Source organism: Zonotrichia albicollis, chromosome 6, assembly GCF_047830755.1.
Source record: "Zonotrichia albicollis isolate bZonAlb1 chromosome 6, bZonAlb1.hap1, whole genome shotgun sequence".
NCBI lineage: Eukaryota > Metazoa > Chordata > Aves > Passeriformes > Passerellidae > Zonotrichia > Zonotrichia albicollis.
Window position 1 is genome coordinate 1695398 of NC_133824.1, and position 16162 is coordinate 1711559.

At 44.2% G+C, this 16162-nt stretch overlaps 1 protein-coding gene across 2 annotated transcripts; it reads left to right on the forward strand.

Annotated features, from left to right (window-relative positions):
- The first annotated feature begins 1646 nt into the window (after positions 1–1646).
- On the forward strand, positions 1647–11184 carry CDCA4 (cell division cycle associated 4). Of its 2 annotated transcripts, none has more exons than XM_074542253.1 (3): positions 1647–1784; positions 4939–5019; positions 7490–11184. In XM_074542253.1, exons 2-3 carry the CDS (start codon positions 4981–4983, stop codon positions 8246–8248), a joined length of 798 nt encoding a protein of 265 aa, XP_074398354.1. In that variant the 5' UTR covers positions 1647–1784; positions 4939–4980; the 3' UTR covers positions 8249–11184. The 2 variants fall into 2 exon arrangements, with proteins under 2 accessions (XP_074398354.1, XP_074398355.1); XM_074542254.1 differs by having other exon boundaries at positions 1662–1788.
- The last annotated feature ends 4978 nt before the right edge of the window (positions 11185–16162 follow it).

Consider the following 16162-nt stretch of genomic DNA (forward strand, 5'->3'; position numbering starts at 1 on the left):
TCTTCTTCCAAAAAGCAGACCTTGTTGTGCTATGGAAATATTATTTCCTCCTGCTTTACTGTATGACACTCCAGCTCTTGCTGTTTCCCAGCCTTTCCTACAGAACCTCAGCCGCAGTCCTCCAGCTCCGGCTGCCTGTCCCACCCTGTCTCCAGCTCCTTCCCCTCCCCGTCCCGCCGCGCCCGGGGGCGGGAGGCAGCAGCTGCCGCCTGTGCGGCGCTCGGCAGCCCGGGCCAGCCGCCCCTCCTTCCCCCGGGCTGCTCCGGAGCAGCCGGCACGTAGCGGCTCGGCCGGGAGAGCGACCGAGAGACGCTGCGGCGGCCTAAGTGCTTGCAGATGTGCAGCTGCATCGGGCCGGGGTCACGGCGGCCAGCAGGGTTTAGGGAGGGGGTTTCGCTCAGCAGGGCGGCGGCAGCTTTAGGACAAAATTAGTTAGGTTGGAAAAGACTTCTGAGATCGAGCCCTGTCAAACAGGACCTTGTCAACTAGACCACGGCACTAAGTGCCACGTCCAGTCTTCCTTCAGCACCTCCGGGGATAGTGACTCCACCACCTCCCTGGGCAGCCCATTGCAGTGCCTAATCACCTTTTCTGTGTGGAAATTCTTCCTAATGTGCAGCCTAAACTCCCTACAGCTCAGCTTAAGGCCATGTTCTCGCTTGCGCTGTCACTCGTTCCCTGGGAGCAGAGCCCAAAGCCCAGCTGGCTGCGCCCTCCTGTCAGAAAATTGTAGAGTGGTAAAGTCCCCCCTGAGCCTCATCTTCTCCAGGCTAAACACCCATAAGCTGCCTTAGCTGTTTCTCATAAAACTTGTGCTCCAGACCCTTCACCAGCTCTGGTCTCTTCTTTGACACGCCAGCCACCGTAATAGGCTTCCCGAACTGAGGGGCCCAGAACTGGGCACAGCGATCCAGGTGTGCTCAGCACAGGGGGACGATCCCTGGTCCTGCTGGCCACACGATTCCTGACAGAGGCCAGAATGCCCCCGGCCTTCTCGCCCACCTGGGCACTCCCTGCTGACTCGTGCTCAGACGGCCGCTCCCTGCGGGCTGTGAGGCATCACCCCCGCCCCCAGCACGCGGTTTCCTGGCTCTGGCTGCGAGACCCGGGGCTGGCGGCCGGGCCCGAACAGGAAATGCCACAGGCCTTGCTAATGGAGTGCTGAGGCCTCCTGTCACCCCGCGGGGCGCAGCTCCGGGTCTCTCCGGCCCTTAGGGAAGTGGCGCCTGACGGCGGGGAGAGCCTGGACCGGGGCGGCCAACGCTCGCTCTCCCCTCCTCCGCCAGGGCTCCCCGCGGGCTGCAGCACGGCCAGGTCTGAACCTGTTCCCGCCGGAGCCCGTGGCCGGGAGCCCAGACACACCGCGGGGCCTTGGCTGCGATTTGAAATCGGGGCGGCCCCGCCTCGCCCCCGCCCCCGCCTCCCTCAGCCTCTCACGGCCGAGGGGCAGGGCCCGGCTGCCATGGCAACCCCACAGCCTTCGAGGGCGGAGCCCGAGGGTGGGACAGGCGGGCGCTGTAGCCAATCGCAGCGGCGAGTGGCGCCTGCAGCGCCGGGCGACAGCCAATAGCAGCCGCTGTCGCTCCCTGGTGGGCGCGGTCTCCGGGGAAGGCCCGCCCCCGGCGGACGCGGGTCCCTTTGTGGGGTTTGACAATAAGATGGCGGGCGGGGGGAGGCGGGGCCGGTTGGCCCCGCCCGTCCCTCGGGCGCGGAGCGGACGGTGAGGCGGGAGCCGAGCCGGAGATCCTGTGCGGGCGTGCGCCGGCGACAGCAGTGACAAGGCGGTGAGTACGATGGGCTGGGTCGGGCTGGGCTGGGTCGGATCCGCGGGAAGCCGGTGCCGGCGGAACCCGGAGAACGGACGGGATCGATTCAAAATGGCGGCGAGAGCGCGGGGGATGAGTAACCGCCGGGAGCGCTGAGGGGGCCGGGGCGGCGGGACAGGGGGCCCGTTCCGCACTTCTCCTCCGCTCGGTCCCTCCCGCAGCCGCGCTCCCTCAGCGTCCGCGCCTCTCCCGGGCGCTCCGCTGCCCTCCCACTGCCGGGGAGCTCCCCCTCGCTCCCCGCCCCGGTCCCGCCTCTCCCCCCGGCTCTGCGGGCTCCCCCTGCCCAGCGCTCCCGGCCCCCACCTGCGTGTCCCGGAGCTCCTGCCCCATCTGCTCAGCCTGCCCTTCCTTCCCCGGGTGCTGGGACCCCTTCTCAAATCTCTCGAGTGCCGAAGAGGTGCCTGCCAGCCCCCTACGCCCCGGGGGTGGGCAGACCCCAGTGCTTCACAGGGGCCTTTGTTCCAGTGTGAATAGCGATGCTTCTGGCCTTACCATCTCTCTGCTGTGGCTGCATCCCACCTTACACCTCGACACCACCACATGGGCACACGTGCATGGCTAAAAAGGAGGAGTAGCTCTCTTTCCGTCTTTTTCTCCACTGTTACACGGAGCTTTGGTTCCTTCCCACGGTTCTTAGAAAAGCCAGTGTTGGAGTAGAGAGGATTAGAGTGGTAGAGGGGAGATCCGGCCCTTTCTTGCTTTCCCGTGCTAACCCTCATCACTGTACTTAGGGCTGTACAAAAAGCAGCACCGTGCTTCACTGAACCTCCAGCACTGGCCTGGGTACGTCTTGTCTGCTTTCTCCTAAAGATAAGCACTGCTGAAATTCCCTATCTTCTCTGTAAGCCCAGTTAGTGGGAAGCAGCTTTTTCCCTTAAGTACTTAACTATCTCTTTGGCAGCATATCACTATGAGTCCAAATTGAGTGTGAACCTGGAATGTCTTAAGTTGATGCTCTAATAAGAATTGGATCAAATTTCAAGCACCTTTTTTGTAAAGCAGACTGGGAATTTGTTGATCCTAAAAGCAAAACTTGTAATGAATTACATAATGCCGTGCTATTATTTATTAAAAAAAGCAAAACAACAAAACCCACAAAACTCCTTTTCCCTGAGTGCAGTGTGCTGCAGTTAGCTGCTGTCTCCTTGACAACATTTTTTTTTGCATAGCTGTTTCAAACAGCAATTTAGTTGAATACACAAAGTTGGGGCTCATGACACTGAGGTAGCAGAGGAAGAAAGGAGATGATGTAGCTCATCCAGATTCTGCCTCTTGGATGGAGAAAGGTGCTGCTTGAAATTACCAGGGGGTTTTGAACACCTTGACTCTGAAGCACCAAAAAAGGTTTTGCACAATGGCCAATGCTTTATACTAACAGAGGTCCACGTGGTTTGGTTATTGACCTAGGGAAGAACCTGGAATCACATGCAGCAGGTTTTGCACATTATTATATTGCATGAGAAAACTTTCCCTCTCTAGTATGTAAATAGATAATAGATTACAGACTGGCCTGGTCTGCCAGCATCCCCTGTCATTTAGGCTGTGGATGTGATAATGGCTCTTTCACCAACAGCAACGGTCCCCTCCTGCATTGTCCAATATCTTGGGAGGCAAACAGCCACAGCCTCTCCCTCTAAAATTGTCAGATGTACCAAATATCAATTTGTTTTTCTCATGACTGCACAATCTTTACCTGTGGTTCTTGGCAGGGGGGTGGGGGGATGTTTGGTGTTGGATGTTTGCTTATGCCTTTGTCACCTACCCTCCAATAAAGTAGAAATTTTGGGATTCAAATACTTACCAGACACAGGCTCTCAGAGAGATCACTTTTCATTTATAGAATGTGTTCAAAGTGTACCTGGGGAGCAAAAACTTCTGAACTTTTACAGTGTCATAAAGTGTTTGCCAGAAATAAGAGATAGTTTATTGACTTGATCGGGTGTCTGACTGAAGTTGTAGTTCAGATGCCTTGAAATGCTTTAGCTGCTGTGAGCTCAGTCCATTAAAAAGAGACTATGAGTTGTTTGAAATACAGTTTCCATGACATAACATCATTTAGTTTGGATATCTGGGATCAAGTCAAAAGCTTTTGGCTTGAGAATGTTAAAGGTGTTTTGTTTTTCCCATTGTAGTATTTTAACGAGTATGCAGCTTCTTGAGGAAAGACGTGTTTTCTGCTGTCCCACCCCCTAGTCCTTTGCCATCCACCTTCTTCCCCCTCCATTTGAGAGCAAGCAATCTTGAAAAATTGTTTGTCACTACACAAAACAGAAAATAAGAACAGATGTCCATGTGCATCCTCTTAATTTGTTTCTTTTCCAGGTATGCATTTCAGTTGCAGACACAGAACTGTCTTGTACTGCACAGACATGTCTAGAAAAGTATCTGAATTGTTTCCATAGTTTATTATAAAAGTTTTTATAGCCTGTTGGAACAGCATTCTTTTTCATTTCAGTAGTTCAGGGAATTGTTGCATGTGATGGGAATTTGTATTTGAGATATCAAATCTTATTATGATTTAAATGGGTTTTAAAAACTCAGCCTTTATTGTTAAAGCAGTTTAATTACTGTCATTACTTTCATTATTGTCATCTTGCTAAGTAAATCTTAGTCATAAAGTTTCTGTGCAGGTATAGGAAAATTCTCTCATGTTTTGCTGTGTTGGAGTTTTGTGTTAGTGCCATCTCATTTTCTCTAGATGCTACAGAGATACACATGAGTTTGTACAACAAAGGTGAAAATTCTAGTTTTGTAATAAAAGTAAGGAAGACTTGCTTTCATTACCTTTTGTTTGTGTACACTTTAATGAACTTTAATGTTTATATGAAAATTTTTGTTTGCTCTTTAAGTGGCAGAGCTGTAGCCATAAGGCAAATGCTGGTCCAAAGTTCAGGGCAGTAGCCTAAGACCTGGAATTAAACTGGCATTTTCCTCCTGCTGCAGATTCTGGGGGTATTGTTGGCCAAATCACATTTGTGCCCTAATTGTGCATTGGGTTTAATGGTACTATTCATGTTTGTGGGAATGATGCTCACATCCTACAGGACAGAGATACTGAAGGAAAACTGCCTTGTCCTGCCTGACATCCTGCTTGCTTCCCTGTGCTTGGCAGGTGGTGCTGTCACTTGTACTGCATGGACTCTTGCTCAGTAGCATGGGAGAAGAGGAAGGACTGCATCAAACACCATTCCTGGTACGTCACTTTTTGCTTCTTAAATGAAACCCTGACCTGGTGCTCTGTGCAAGAACAGGATGGCAAAAAAATGGCTTTATGATGTAAGATACTAATTGAAAGTAAGTGTTAGAAAAAAATCACTGAATGCTGTGAAAGGTTTATCTTTAAGAATAGATAAATGTTTTTCCTCTGCTTCTAGGTGCCCAAGTGTGTGTGATGTATTCTTTTTTATTCTTATTTTCAAGTTTTCTCCTGTGCTCTGTTCTCTTGGTGTGCCTTAGAAATACCAAATTATAGATATATGAAAACCAGGTTAACATTCAATTGAAGTTTTAATTACTCTGCACAAGAATGTAAGCTGAAATAAAAGAAGCTTCAAACTCTGCACAGTGTTTAATGTTTGATGATGTAATCATACATGATTTGTAAACAGTCCCAAAAGATGTTTCTAGAGGTTGTTTCACATGGGGCAGGAAGGGTATGTTCAGAAATTACTGTACATAGAAGTGTTGGAAAAATTAAATAGGATATCCTCTGATAGGAAGTTTGCAGGAATGTCTGAAAATCTGGAAAAGGAACTATAGAGCAACAATATCAAGTATTTAAAAGGAGTAATGGAAATATGTTGGGTTTCAGGATAAAATTTCAGAAGCAACATCCAAAGTATTTAATACATATCTAATCCATGGATAGCTTTTAAGAAGTTATGAAAAATGACTGCAAGACCAGGTTTATTCTATATTGTAGTCTCTGCACGTTATGATTTCTAAAGAGTTTTGTACCTTCAGTGGAAAGAAATCTTTTAAGAGCTGGCAAAATCCCAATGAAGGTTATTTCATGGATATATACAGCAGTGTTACAAGTGTTGTACAGAGTCAGACCAAGTGTTTATCTGGCTACTGTGCTATCCCCAGGTTTTCACAGTAGATAAGCAAGTAATGTATTTTGAAAGGAACAGTGTTGTTGCCCTTTGGTGGATTTTTAGTGTCTCTGAAAAAGCTGTGAGAGAATTCCTTGAAAATACGTGGAATGTACCGTAGCAACCAGAAAAGCAAGGCAGGGTTTAGGGCTTACCAAAGAAAATTGGAGGTTATATAGAAAGACACTGCAATAGTATTTCGGTTTGATCAGCTTTTAGTTGAAAACCTGTTTTGTTTGGATCACTGCCTTGGAAAAAAGCCCCCAAACAGTGGGCAAACAGGAATTCTAAGGACAGAAGACTTTAAAGGAAAACAAGGAAGATGCTTACATGTAAAGATCAGGTATCACCTTTCATTTGCAGCCCAATTTTTATAAGACTTACAGAAGTGATATATACTGCATTAAAAAAAATACTTTGTATTCCAAGAGACCACCTGCAATATTTGCATGGGGCACTGTTGTCAAAATTAGTGCAGTTCAGAAGAGCTGAGACTGATACTTGAGAGCTACCCCTTGTGTAATTCAGCAAGTGAATTTAGCTGTGAATACTGAAAAGCCTGCATGCACCCTGTGTATTTTTAATTTTTAGCTGGTGTACCCAAGCTATGAATACAGGAATTTTCCTGTCTTACAGTCAATGGGAAAGGAGTACAGATGCCCATACAGAGGATGACTGGGACTGTCCTTACTGGACTTGCCCAGTTCTTATTGGAATTACTCAGTTCACTTACTCACCTAAGGAAGGGAACCAGAAGGACTGCCTTGGGCACCTCTGCTGAATGTCTCAAGTTACATGGAACAAATCTAGATATTGCTGTCTTTGTAGCCAAATAAGCTAATCTTTTCACATGTGCTGCCCATGGGGTTTTTTTCATGTTACTCTATTAGGCATATTAATGTTCTGGAGGGATCAAATCTTTTAAAGATGATGTGCCAGGTTGTATTTTTATTTCCAAAATCAGAGGTTAAGCATGCCAGTAGAAACTACTGGCAGAGAGGAATGAGGAGAAACTGCCTCTGTAGTAGAGTAGGGGAAATGCAGCAGGTGAGATGTTTGCTTCTGTGCGAGGCAGCAGCTCCTGGCTCCTGGCTGGCATCAAGTGTGGAGCTCAATGGGAGCTTTCTCCAGTGCCATGCCTGGTGGGAGCCAGGAGCTGGGAGCCCCTGCTCTCTGTGATGCCTTGTGGGAGCTCAGAGCCCCTGCCCTCTGTGATGCCTTGTGGGAGCTCAGAGCCCCTGCTCTCTGTGATGCCTTGTGGGAGCTCAGAGCCCCTGCCCTCTCTGATGCCTTGTGGGAGCTCAGAGCCCCTGCCCTCTCCGATGCCTTGTGGACCTGCTCACCCCTGGTTCCCAAATGTCGCCTTTGGGACCTGGTCCACACGTTCCTGACCCCTGTTGTACCACACTGGCCATTCTAGAACATGGTATGACAATTCTGATGTTTCTTTTTAATAAAAGATTAAAGTTCGCTATTCTCTTTTTTAGTACCATTTTTTTCCTCCTCCCTCTTGAACTGTTTATATTGTACATGATTTTTTTTTTTTTATTTGTTTGGGTTTTATAACAGGACACAATGTTTGTGCGAGGATTAAAGAGAAAATGTTTTGATGGTGAAGAAGATATTGAAGGCACTCTGGCTGGTATTAAGGCTATTCCTTCCTACAATCTGCAGCGGCAGTCACTCCTAGACATGTCCTTGGTTAAACTGCAGCTGTGTCACATGCTGGTGGAACCCAACCTCTGTCGTTCGGTGCTCATTGCCAACACGGTACGGCAGATCCAGGAGGAGATGACCCAAGATGGGACTTGGCAGATGATAAATACCCAGAGCACAGGGCAGGCATCCCTGGATCGTCTCGTTTCCACAGATATCCTCTGTCGTTCATCTAGGGATCACCAAGCTGAGGGAAAGCATGGGCCAGCCTATGGTACCTTCAATAAAGACTTTGAGAGTGACCAGGCACAAGATAATTCAGAAACTATGTCAACAGCTTCTGCAGTGCAAACACCAAGAAACCTGCAGAGCAACGTGTGGGAAATGGAGAGTCCACAAGAAAATAAAGGAAACTTTCAAAAATCTTTAGATCAAATATTTGAGACACTGGAGAATAAAAGTCCTAATACTGTTGAAGATCTGTTTTCAGAAGTTGACAATTCTTATTATGATCTTGATACTATGTTAACTGGCATGATGAGCAACACAAAAATGGGACACTGTGATAGTCTTGAAACATTTCCTTCTCCAACAAATACAGCTTCTAACTCTAATTGTAAATCTGATCTTAATGACCTTGATCATATTGTGGAAATCCTTGTTGAATCCTGAACCTTCTTGTGTGGAGGTAAAGATCTGTTAATGGGAAGAAAAGACTGGAGAGAGCAATTTCCACAGTTGGTTCTATCAAATCTGCACGAGTATTTTACAAATATCTATATATTATATAGATACATATATTAAGAAGCACTTCATATTGCAAAATAGTGTTAACTCTTAAAGTTAACCTGCAACTTGTAGTGTAATAATCTGATTTATTGTCCACTGAACTGTAAGTACGTACGGTAAAAGTTTCTATGTTGGGGGTCAAAGGCTCTTGAAATTGGGTTCCTTTTACCAATCTGTTTTAGCCTTTGATGGAGGATATCCTCAGGGAGAGGGATTCTCTTATCCTCTTACACTTCTCCCATAAAAATGGTAATAAACAGAAGAGAGAAGAAGTTGGATAACTGGTTTCCTGTTCCCTCCAGTTTCCACTTTGTTACATGACAAAACTCCTACCACACCTGCTGCTTCTGTTTTGTGTCCCTCCATGGCTCTTAAAGAGCAATATGCAATAGTTCTTGTTATCCTTGCTAGCTTCTTCTGGGTTTTGCTACAATTTTTACTTCAAAAATAGTTTTAAAGTGTTTATTGGTGTTTAGATTTTTCCAGGTATTTTCCTAAAATATATTTTTTACTACAGATGTTATGTCAGCTGCTAACTTAGTAACTTTTGATCATATCTGCAGTTGATGTATTTTTTGCAAGATTTTCAAAAAGGGATGTTTTTTTACCATGAGCTACCCGATGTAGTTCAGAAAAGTGTATGTAAATGTAAATATGCAATTTTATACTTTGCATTAAAATGTAAGAGCTGTTTTCATGATTCTGTTTTATAGAGTAGTACTTTACTAAATTGAGAATTGTACATCTATGCTTTTCATACTCCACATATTTGAGTATCATTATAGGAAGATCTTTGATCTAGCTAGACACAATTACATTTAATTCATTTCAGACCATACTTTTTTGTTAACTACAAACCTAAATGATGCAGGTTTTTATTTATGTGTATTTATATGTAAATGTCATCAAGTGAATTGTTTATCATTGAAGTCTACCATCAAATATTTGTTTATATGGGATAACTATCTTGCACTAATTACTACAAAAAGTGTTATTAGCGGCCTTTTAATCTCACTGGTTGGTATGTCATGATGTCTTGTCATAATTAATATGCTCCACTCTTACCAAGGGTTTCTTCTTGGCTTTTTTAATAACAAAAAATGTAATACAACATGGGATGGTGGTCTTTTCTTCCAGCACATTTGGTTTAGAGTGTATCTAACTAATCTTGTTCCTAGGAGACTTTTTTTTGGGGGAAAGGGATAATTTGAGTATAGCCTGTGATTTCATTATAAAATAACAAATGTTTCCCATCAGAAGCTGCTACTGGGGAAAAGCCCCAAGCTAGCAGGGTGTAGGGAAGGGGGGAAATAGGGATTGGTTTGTAGAATATGTGGGCCATGGCTGTGCCAGGGGAACACATCTGTCAGTAACAAGTTGTTTTCTGTAGATGTGAGCCAAGGCAGTTGCTGAAGAAGAAAAGAGAACCTTGCTGTGTGTGACAGGCTCTGCCTTGCCATGAGTGACCTCACCTACAATGCAGATTCTCAAACCTGACAGGGGATTGGAGGTGCCAAAGGGGTGTTAGAACATCTGGGTATCACTTCAAGAATAAAGAGACCACTGAGCTTACCTGCTGTTGAATCACCTGCTTTGAGGAAAGATATCATTTAGCTAAATTTTGCAAACTTAACAGTTGAATGTGTATTGGCTCCATCTTCTGAAACTATGCACTTTGTGTGAGTCTTCAGTGAACTAGAAGATGTTTCCTTGTATTAAATTTGGCATAACTTGTAATTGCTGTAGTTAAACTTTGATTCATAACTTCATGTTAAAGGAAGAAATAACATATAGGCACTTGCACATTCAGTCTGCAGGACACAGCTGGACCACAGAGAAGCCCATGCCTTAACTGAGAGATCACTTATAGCTATTGCAGCAATAAATGCTGATTCAGGAGGATCCAAATATAGATAAAAACTGTCATATCTCACAGTGAAATAAAGTTGGCTTATGTGGCAGTGTTTGTTGTAGTATCAGAAATTCTGTCAGAAATTATAAATCTGCAGGTAATTTTTCTTGATGTTTTCCTGTGGGTGAACCACAGAACTGGAGAGCAAATGCCTTATGTAAAACAGAGAACCAGTTTCAGTTTTATAAAAGGAACATCAGCATTGATTGGAATAACTAAATATCTTCTGTTCCTCTGGGAAACTTCTCCAAAACTGCTCTGAACTGTGTTGAAAACCCACAAGTTTGAGCAACTGTGTGTGTTCCCCTCTGCCCCCATACCCTCCATTTTCATTAAATGTGCAATTTCATGTTAAGATATTTTAAAAATGCTCTTCCCCACCTCCTTAGTGTGCATCAGTCTACACGTTACAGACAGGAATCAGAATAACTTGTTCATAACTGTTAAACTGTGTATGTCAAGTGCACATGTGTGTATTTATAACTCTATACTTCATCTAGCTGGGTGCATTCCTTTACTGGGGAAGCTGTGCCTACTTAAAACAATTTCTAGAGTCCACTTGGCTTAACAGGAAAGCTGGTAGGTAAGCAGGCATTTGTGGAGTTAAGCATTTATACAGAAATGTATATCCTGTTTTATTACATTCTTAAAACTTAGGTCAAATCTTATGTCAAATCAGGCTCTTACAAGCCTGATACCTTGGCTCAGCTGGTATAAGAATTGGTATTGCTGAAACTTGCACAGTCACTGTGCAGAACTGGGTGTCTACAACTGGTCTGACTTTGCAGAGACCAGTCTGTAAAATCAGCTTGTCTCCCTATTGCTTTAATAATGTGTCTCACTCTAATTCAACTTCTCCTGGTTAAAAAAAAAAAAAAAAGAATAGGAAAAAGAATAGAAAAAAGAAGCTTTGTTTTTTTAACTGCTATTCTCATTTCTTTAGTGAGCTGTTACAACAAATGGTGAGAGATGATATTTGCTGCTGGGGATTTTCTTAATTTCTACATGTAAATGGGAAATTTAAAGGACATAGCTTCTGTAATTAGGAAAGGCTTTTGACAGATTTTGCTGCCACTCCCAGCAGCCTTTTTTCTCTCGTGCTCCTAGGGAAGAGTTGTGGAGCTTGCACAGCATCAGTGCCGTGTCAGACAGGGCCGTTGGTGTGCTGATGGCACTGGGCTGTGGAGCTGCAGCACAGCAAGCACGGTCAGGCACACAGCTCATCCCCAATCTGCTTCCTTTGCAGGTAGCACTGAGTATCTGTGCCCTTCTTCTGTGCCTGGGGTTTTATTTCTCATTTTCCCTTGCCAGAAAATCAGAGATCAGGCACAAGAAGTGCAAGGATCCAGGCTGCTGTAACAATGGCTTGTCTGCTTATTGCTTCTCTGTTCCTGTGGTGTTTTTTAGTTTCTTTTAACCCCCTCTCTCTGTGCAGCTCTGGAAGTTTGCCTAGCAAAAAACATCACCTGTCTCTACAACCAGAGCTGTATTTGCCTAAAGAACAAATTTGGTCAGTGAAGAGAGAATCAGTGTTTGAATTAAAAAAGCACCTTTCCTGAGCAGACTGCCTTGGAGGCACAGCAGTGAAGGGTTTCAGCCTGGAGCAGGTGAGGGATTCACACAGAGCTGAGCCTTCAGACTCACCAGGAATTACCTGTTCTCAAAGCTGTCCTTAGACTTTTTTGAAGTCTTGGGTATGTCTGGGCTACTTTAGTAAGCATTTTAAAAGGCATTATTGTAAATTGACTGAGAGTATAGTTTAATATTGTAATTATCAGACCATTATGGATTTTTTTGTGTCTCAGAATATTGATTTGTGTGACTGCTTTACAGTCTTGCAGCTTATTCCATATTCCCTTATAGGTAAATGAACTGTCAAAAGCTAGAATGAAAAAAACCCAAGACATTTGCTTTCTGACATCCATGATAAGAGAAATAAAAATGCTTTCAAAAATTACTTTTGTTCAAAGTGAAAATATGCTTGTGTTTCAAGCCTGGGATGTAGTCCCATATGCAAAAAAAACCCCATGACTGATAATGACAAATTTTGTTTGCTCATCAGTTCTTAAATGAGTGTTATTTCACACTCTGACTAAAACTAAGAGTACAAAGCCACCAAGTTTCAAAGAAATGAAATAAACATCTTGGGAACATGCACATTTTTGTCAATCTGGCTTATTAAATACAAGGTTTTGCAAGGATTGTCTGAACTTCTTTTGGTGTCTCTTGCAAAGTTGATAGTTAAGATAAGTTTTCCTAATTTTTTCCCAGGGAATTTTCATGGAGGGGTGAAATCCTATCGAATAATTTGTCAGGAAAGAGACTCAATTTAGATGTTTGTAAAAAATTTTTTGTTTTGAAAAAAAACTAGTGAAAAATTCAAAAATTTCATTACTTGACATGATTTTCTTAAGTTTGTATGGCAGTTCTTAAAAAAACCAATAATCATTCATTTGCTTAGCCAACATTCCCCCAAAAGGAGTGGTTTATGACCTGAAGAATTATTGTGGTAAATGTCCATGCATGACAAACCTGTCAACAGGAAAACCTAATGCCAGCAGCTGCTTTGCATTGCTAGGGAAACATTTGAGTAATTTCAACTGGCATCTTTTTAGGGAAGAGTAATTGAAGGTACAGGTGATTACATGACTGCTTGCAAAACCAGAATTAAACAGAAATTGTGTCCCCATGTGTGCTGTGTTTGGAAGTCCCCATGGAGCTCCCCATGGAGTGGGAAGTGCAAGGATGTACTGCAATAGTAAAATGCTGCAGCAAAGGAAACAGTTTATACTATTTTTCATGTTCCGTTCACAGACAAGATTTGGAGAGGAAATCAAGAAAAAGTAACTTCAGCCTGGAGTTGTGCAAGCTGACAAAACAGGACTTCCAAAGGGAAGAGTGGGTATGTTGATAAAAAACTCTAAACTCAAAAGAGTTTAACATGTAAAAGAAAAAAACCCCAGTGCTTGTAACAAATTCACTTTTTTATGTTTGAAATCATTACTGAGAAAAAGGCTAGACATGAAAAGGACTGGGTGTTTGGATTATTTTGTGTCCAGTGAACTGACTGAAGTATAAGACAAAATTGTTGAATGGTTAATTATTTAAATTGAAGCTTGGTACCATCATTTGCTTTTTTGCCTCTGCTTTGTTTGAAGGGTATAGGGGGAAAGTGCTTTTTCTTGTAAATTGTGATTCTTTTGACAAAAGAGAACAATGGCTAATTTCCTATTTGAGAAATATTCAGTAAGGTGTTGTTAGGTTTTGTAATAACCATCTTGTGCCATGGCCTTTCTAATAAACTTGAGTAGGTGTAGGAATAGTTTGCTCACAGAGGCTTTACACCAAGAAGAGGTGGTAAAACTAACCAGGGTTTGGTGCAGTGTGCTCTGCCTTTCTCATTTCCCTATGGAAGGGTGGCATAACAGGATCATTCTGCCCTTCAGCTTTTGAACAGCTCATTCATTTCAATCAAATTCATCAGATCTCACAGCCACTACATTTTTAGAATGTTTACAAGTGTGGAGATACCAGAAGAAAACAGCATTCTGTACTGATAACCATTAATCCAGATAAGGGAGAGATAAGTTTCCAGGCATGAGACCAGCTTCAATTAGAGCTCATACCTTAGACACAGAGTAATTAATCACAAGCATAAATCTATAGGAAAGCAGATTTCATTTGTTCTTGTGTTCCTGGACTGTGTTTTGGAATAGATGCTGAGTGTGAAGGTAAGAAGAAGTAGCAAACCCCCAGCATTCCTTTCAGATGAGTTATATGGAGATCTTCATTGGTTTGGGGGTTGTGTTTTTCCCTGGTTTATGTGAAATTTGCTGCAAAAGCAAATATGCTGCTCGTGAGAATGGCATCCTGGCCTGCTGCAGTGAATATAGTCATACTGAAAGGCCGTGTTTAAAGCTTTAAAAAGTCATATACAATCCTTGGTTTGCCTCAAGGTTAGTTCAATTCAAAATGGGAGAGCATTAGACTCCTAGAACATGACCTCATTTGAGAATATAAAGACCTTTTAAAGGAAGATTTTTGTCAAGAAAGACCTTTTATGTGAGCTCAGCCCTCTGAATTTTTAGTGTGAGACAAGCATGGCTCCTCTAGCACAGGAGACATTAAATATTGCCAAGCTGAACGAGGTTCCAGTTCTTTTATGTGAATCCCACTGTTTACACAAGCAAAAAGTGACCAAACCCTGTGCAAATTATCACCATATTTTGTGTCACTTATATTAACTTCTTCAGGTGTTAAGCCATGAATCCAAAGTTCTGATGCATGCATTGAAACAACTCCAGGTTCTTTTTTTCTGTAGCTCTTGTTAGATCATGCTTGAAACAACTGACCTTTCTAGAAACTCCCACTGTAGAAGGCACATTCAGCCTTTTCTATTGCACAGAACAAAAACTGCTTACAGAACAGCTGACCACCTCAGGTTAGTCACTTAAGCAAGAGTGAGGAGAACAGGGAGACCAGTGTTGGTGCTCTCTGGAAGGTCTGCTGGACTGGAGGAGAATGGCTGTACCAGAGGCTCAAGCACTGAGCTGGAGAGGGAGAATTGTCCAGGACTGTCCTGGTGCTGCAGGGATGCCCAGAGGTCACAGACTTTTGGCCATAGGGATCAAGTCTACAAAACCTAATCTTGGCTCAAGCTCTGGGGACGCTTTGGTGGTACTGCCATACCATACCATACTACCATACTTACCATAGTTAAACTATCCCTTTGTATTCTGTATTAGACATAATGATTCCAGATCCATCCTTTCTGCACCAGCTCCCTTTGTAGGCCTGTCCTGTGTCTATTCCTTGGAGATAATCCCCAGCAGATGGCAGGGGTCTGTCCTGGTGCCACACGCCTGGCTGTCCCTGGTTGACTTCAGCAGACAGAAGAATCCTGAACATCTCAGAGTTACTCCTCCACTTAAGCCACAGTGTGTGGTGGAAGGAAGGGATCTGGGGAAGTGTTTGGTCCAGTCCTCCCCCTCAGAGCTGACACTGGTCCTGCACTTACCCTTGGTGCAGCAGATGGACCATGGGGGTCGGGGTGTCACCCCCAGCTCTGGCAGCGCGTCAGAAAGGATTCATTAGTGCTCCTCATGGCAGCACTCGCTCCCCTTCTGTGCTGTGACCCCCAGCAGCGAGGTCAGAGCACAGCTGTGCCTGGGGAACTGGGGACACCATGCTGCAGGAGAGAGGTGGCCTGGAGAGGCAATGTCCCTGTCCTCAGCAAGGGACACCTCACCCGTGGGGGCCACCTTGGCTTTCTGTCTCTCTGCCCTTCACCCCCATAGCACACTCCTACCCCGAGTGCCCATCAGGAGACACAAGGGTTAAAATCTGTTGGACTTGAGGGTTTAAAAGAAAAAAATCTCATTTACTGAATAATCACAAAAAGCAGCTGATCTTTCCTGGAAGTTGTAATGTATCTCCACCAGAAAACTGCAAATGTTTCTGTAGTATTTATGAGACCGACATGGAAGCTTGTGTGCGAGCTTGCTCTGTGCTCGCTGTCCATGTAGGAACCCGTCTGTGCAAATGTCCTTGAGTTTTGTTTGGTTTTAATGTCCTAGAGATTGGCTCTTCCAGAGATGGGTTTAGATCAAGCAGCTTTATGGGATGCATCCGGTAACCAACTCATGGCAGGGCTCGACAAAGGACCAAAATCGATCTTTACAAATACTTTAGTGTCAGATTTTGAAATCTGGTTCGTACAAACGCTCGTGCCAATGTAACTTGATTACGCAAATGCCCGTGAAAAGCAAATATGAGGTTTGAGCACGGCTAAAACCACCTCCTCTTTGAAGGGAAAAAAAAATCAAGTGAATATTCATGGGCGAATTGTGCAATGTTTGACGTAGCTGTAGGGCTGGTCGGAGACG

Excerpts from the sequence above, each read along its gene's own strand:
- CDCA4 (XM_074542253.1), top strand. The coding sequence starts at position 4,981 with ATGGGAGAAGAGGAAGGACTGCATCAAACACCATTCCTG. Across the intron at positions 5,020-7,489 it reads TGCATCAAACACCATTCCTG|GACACAATGTTTGTGCGAGG; the intron begins GTACGTCACTTT and ends GTTTTATAACAG.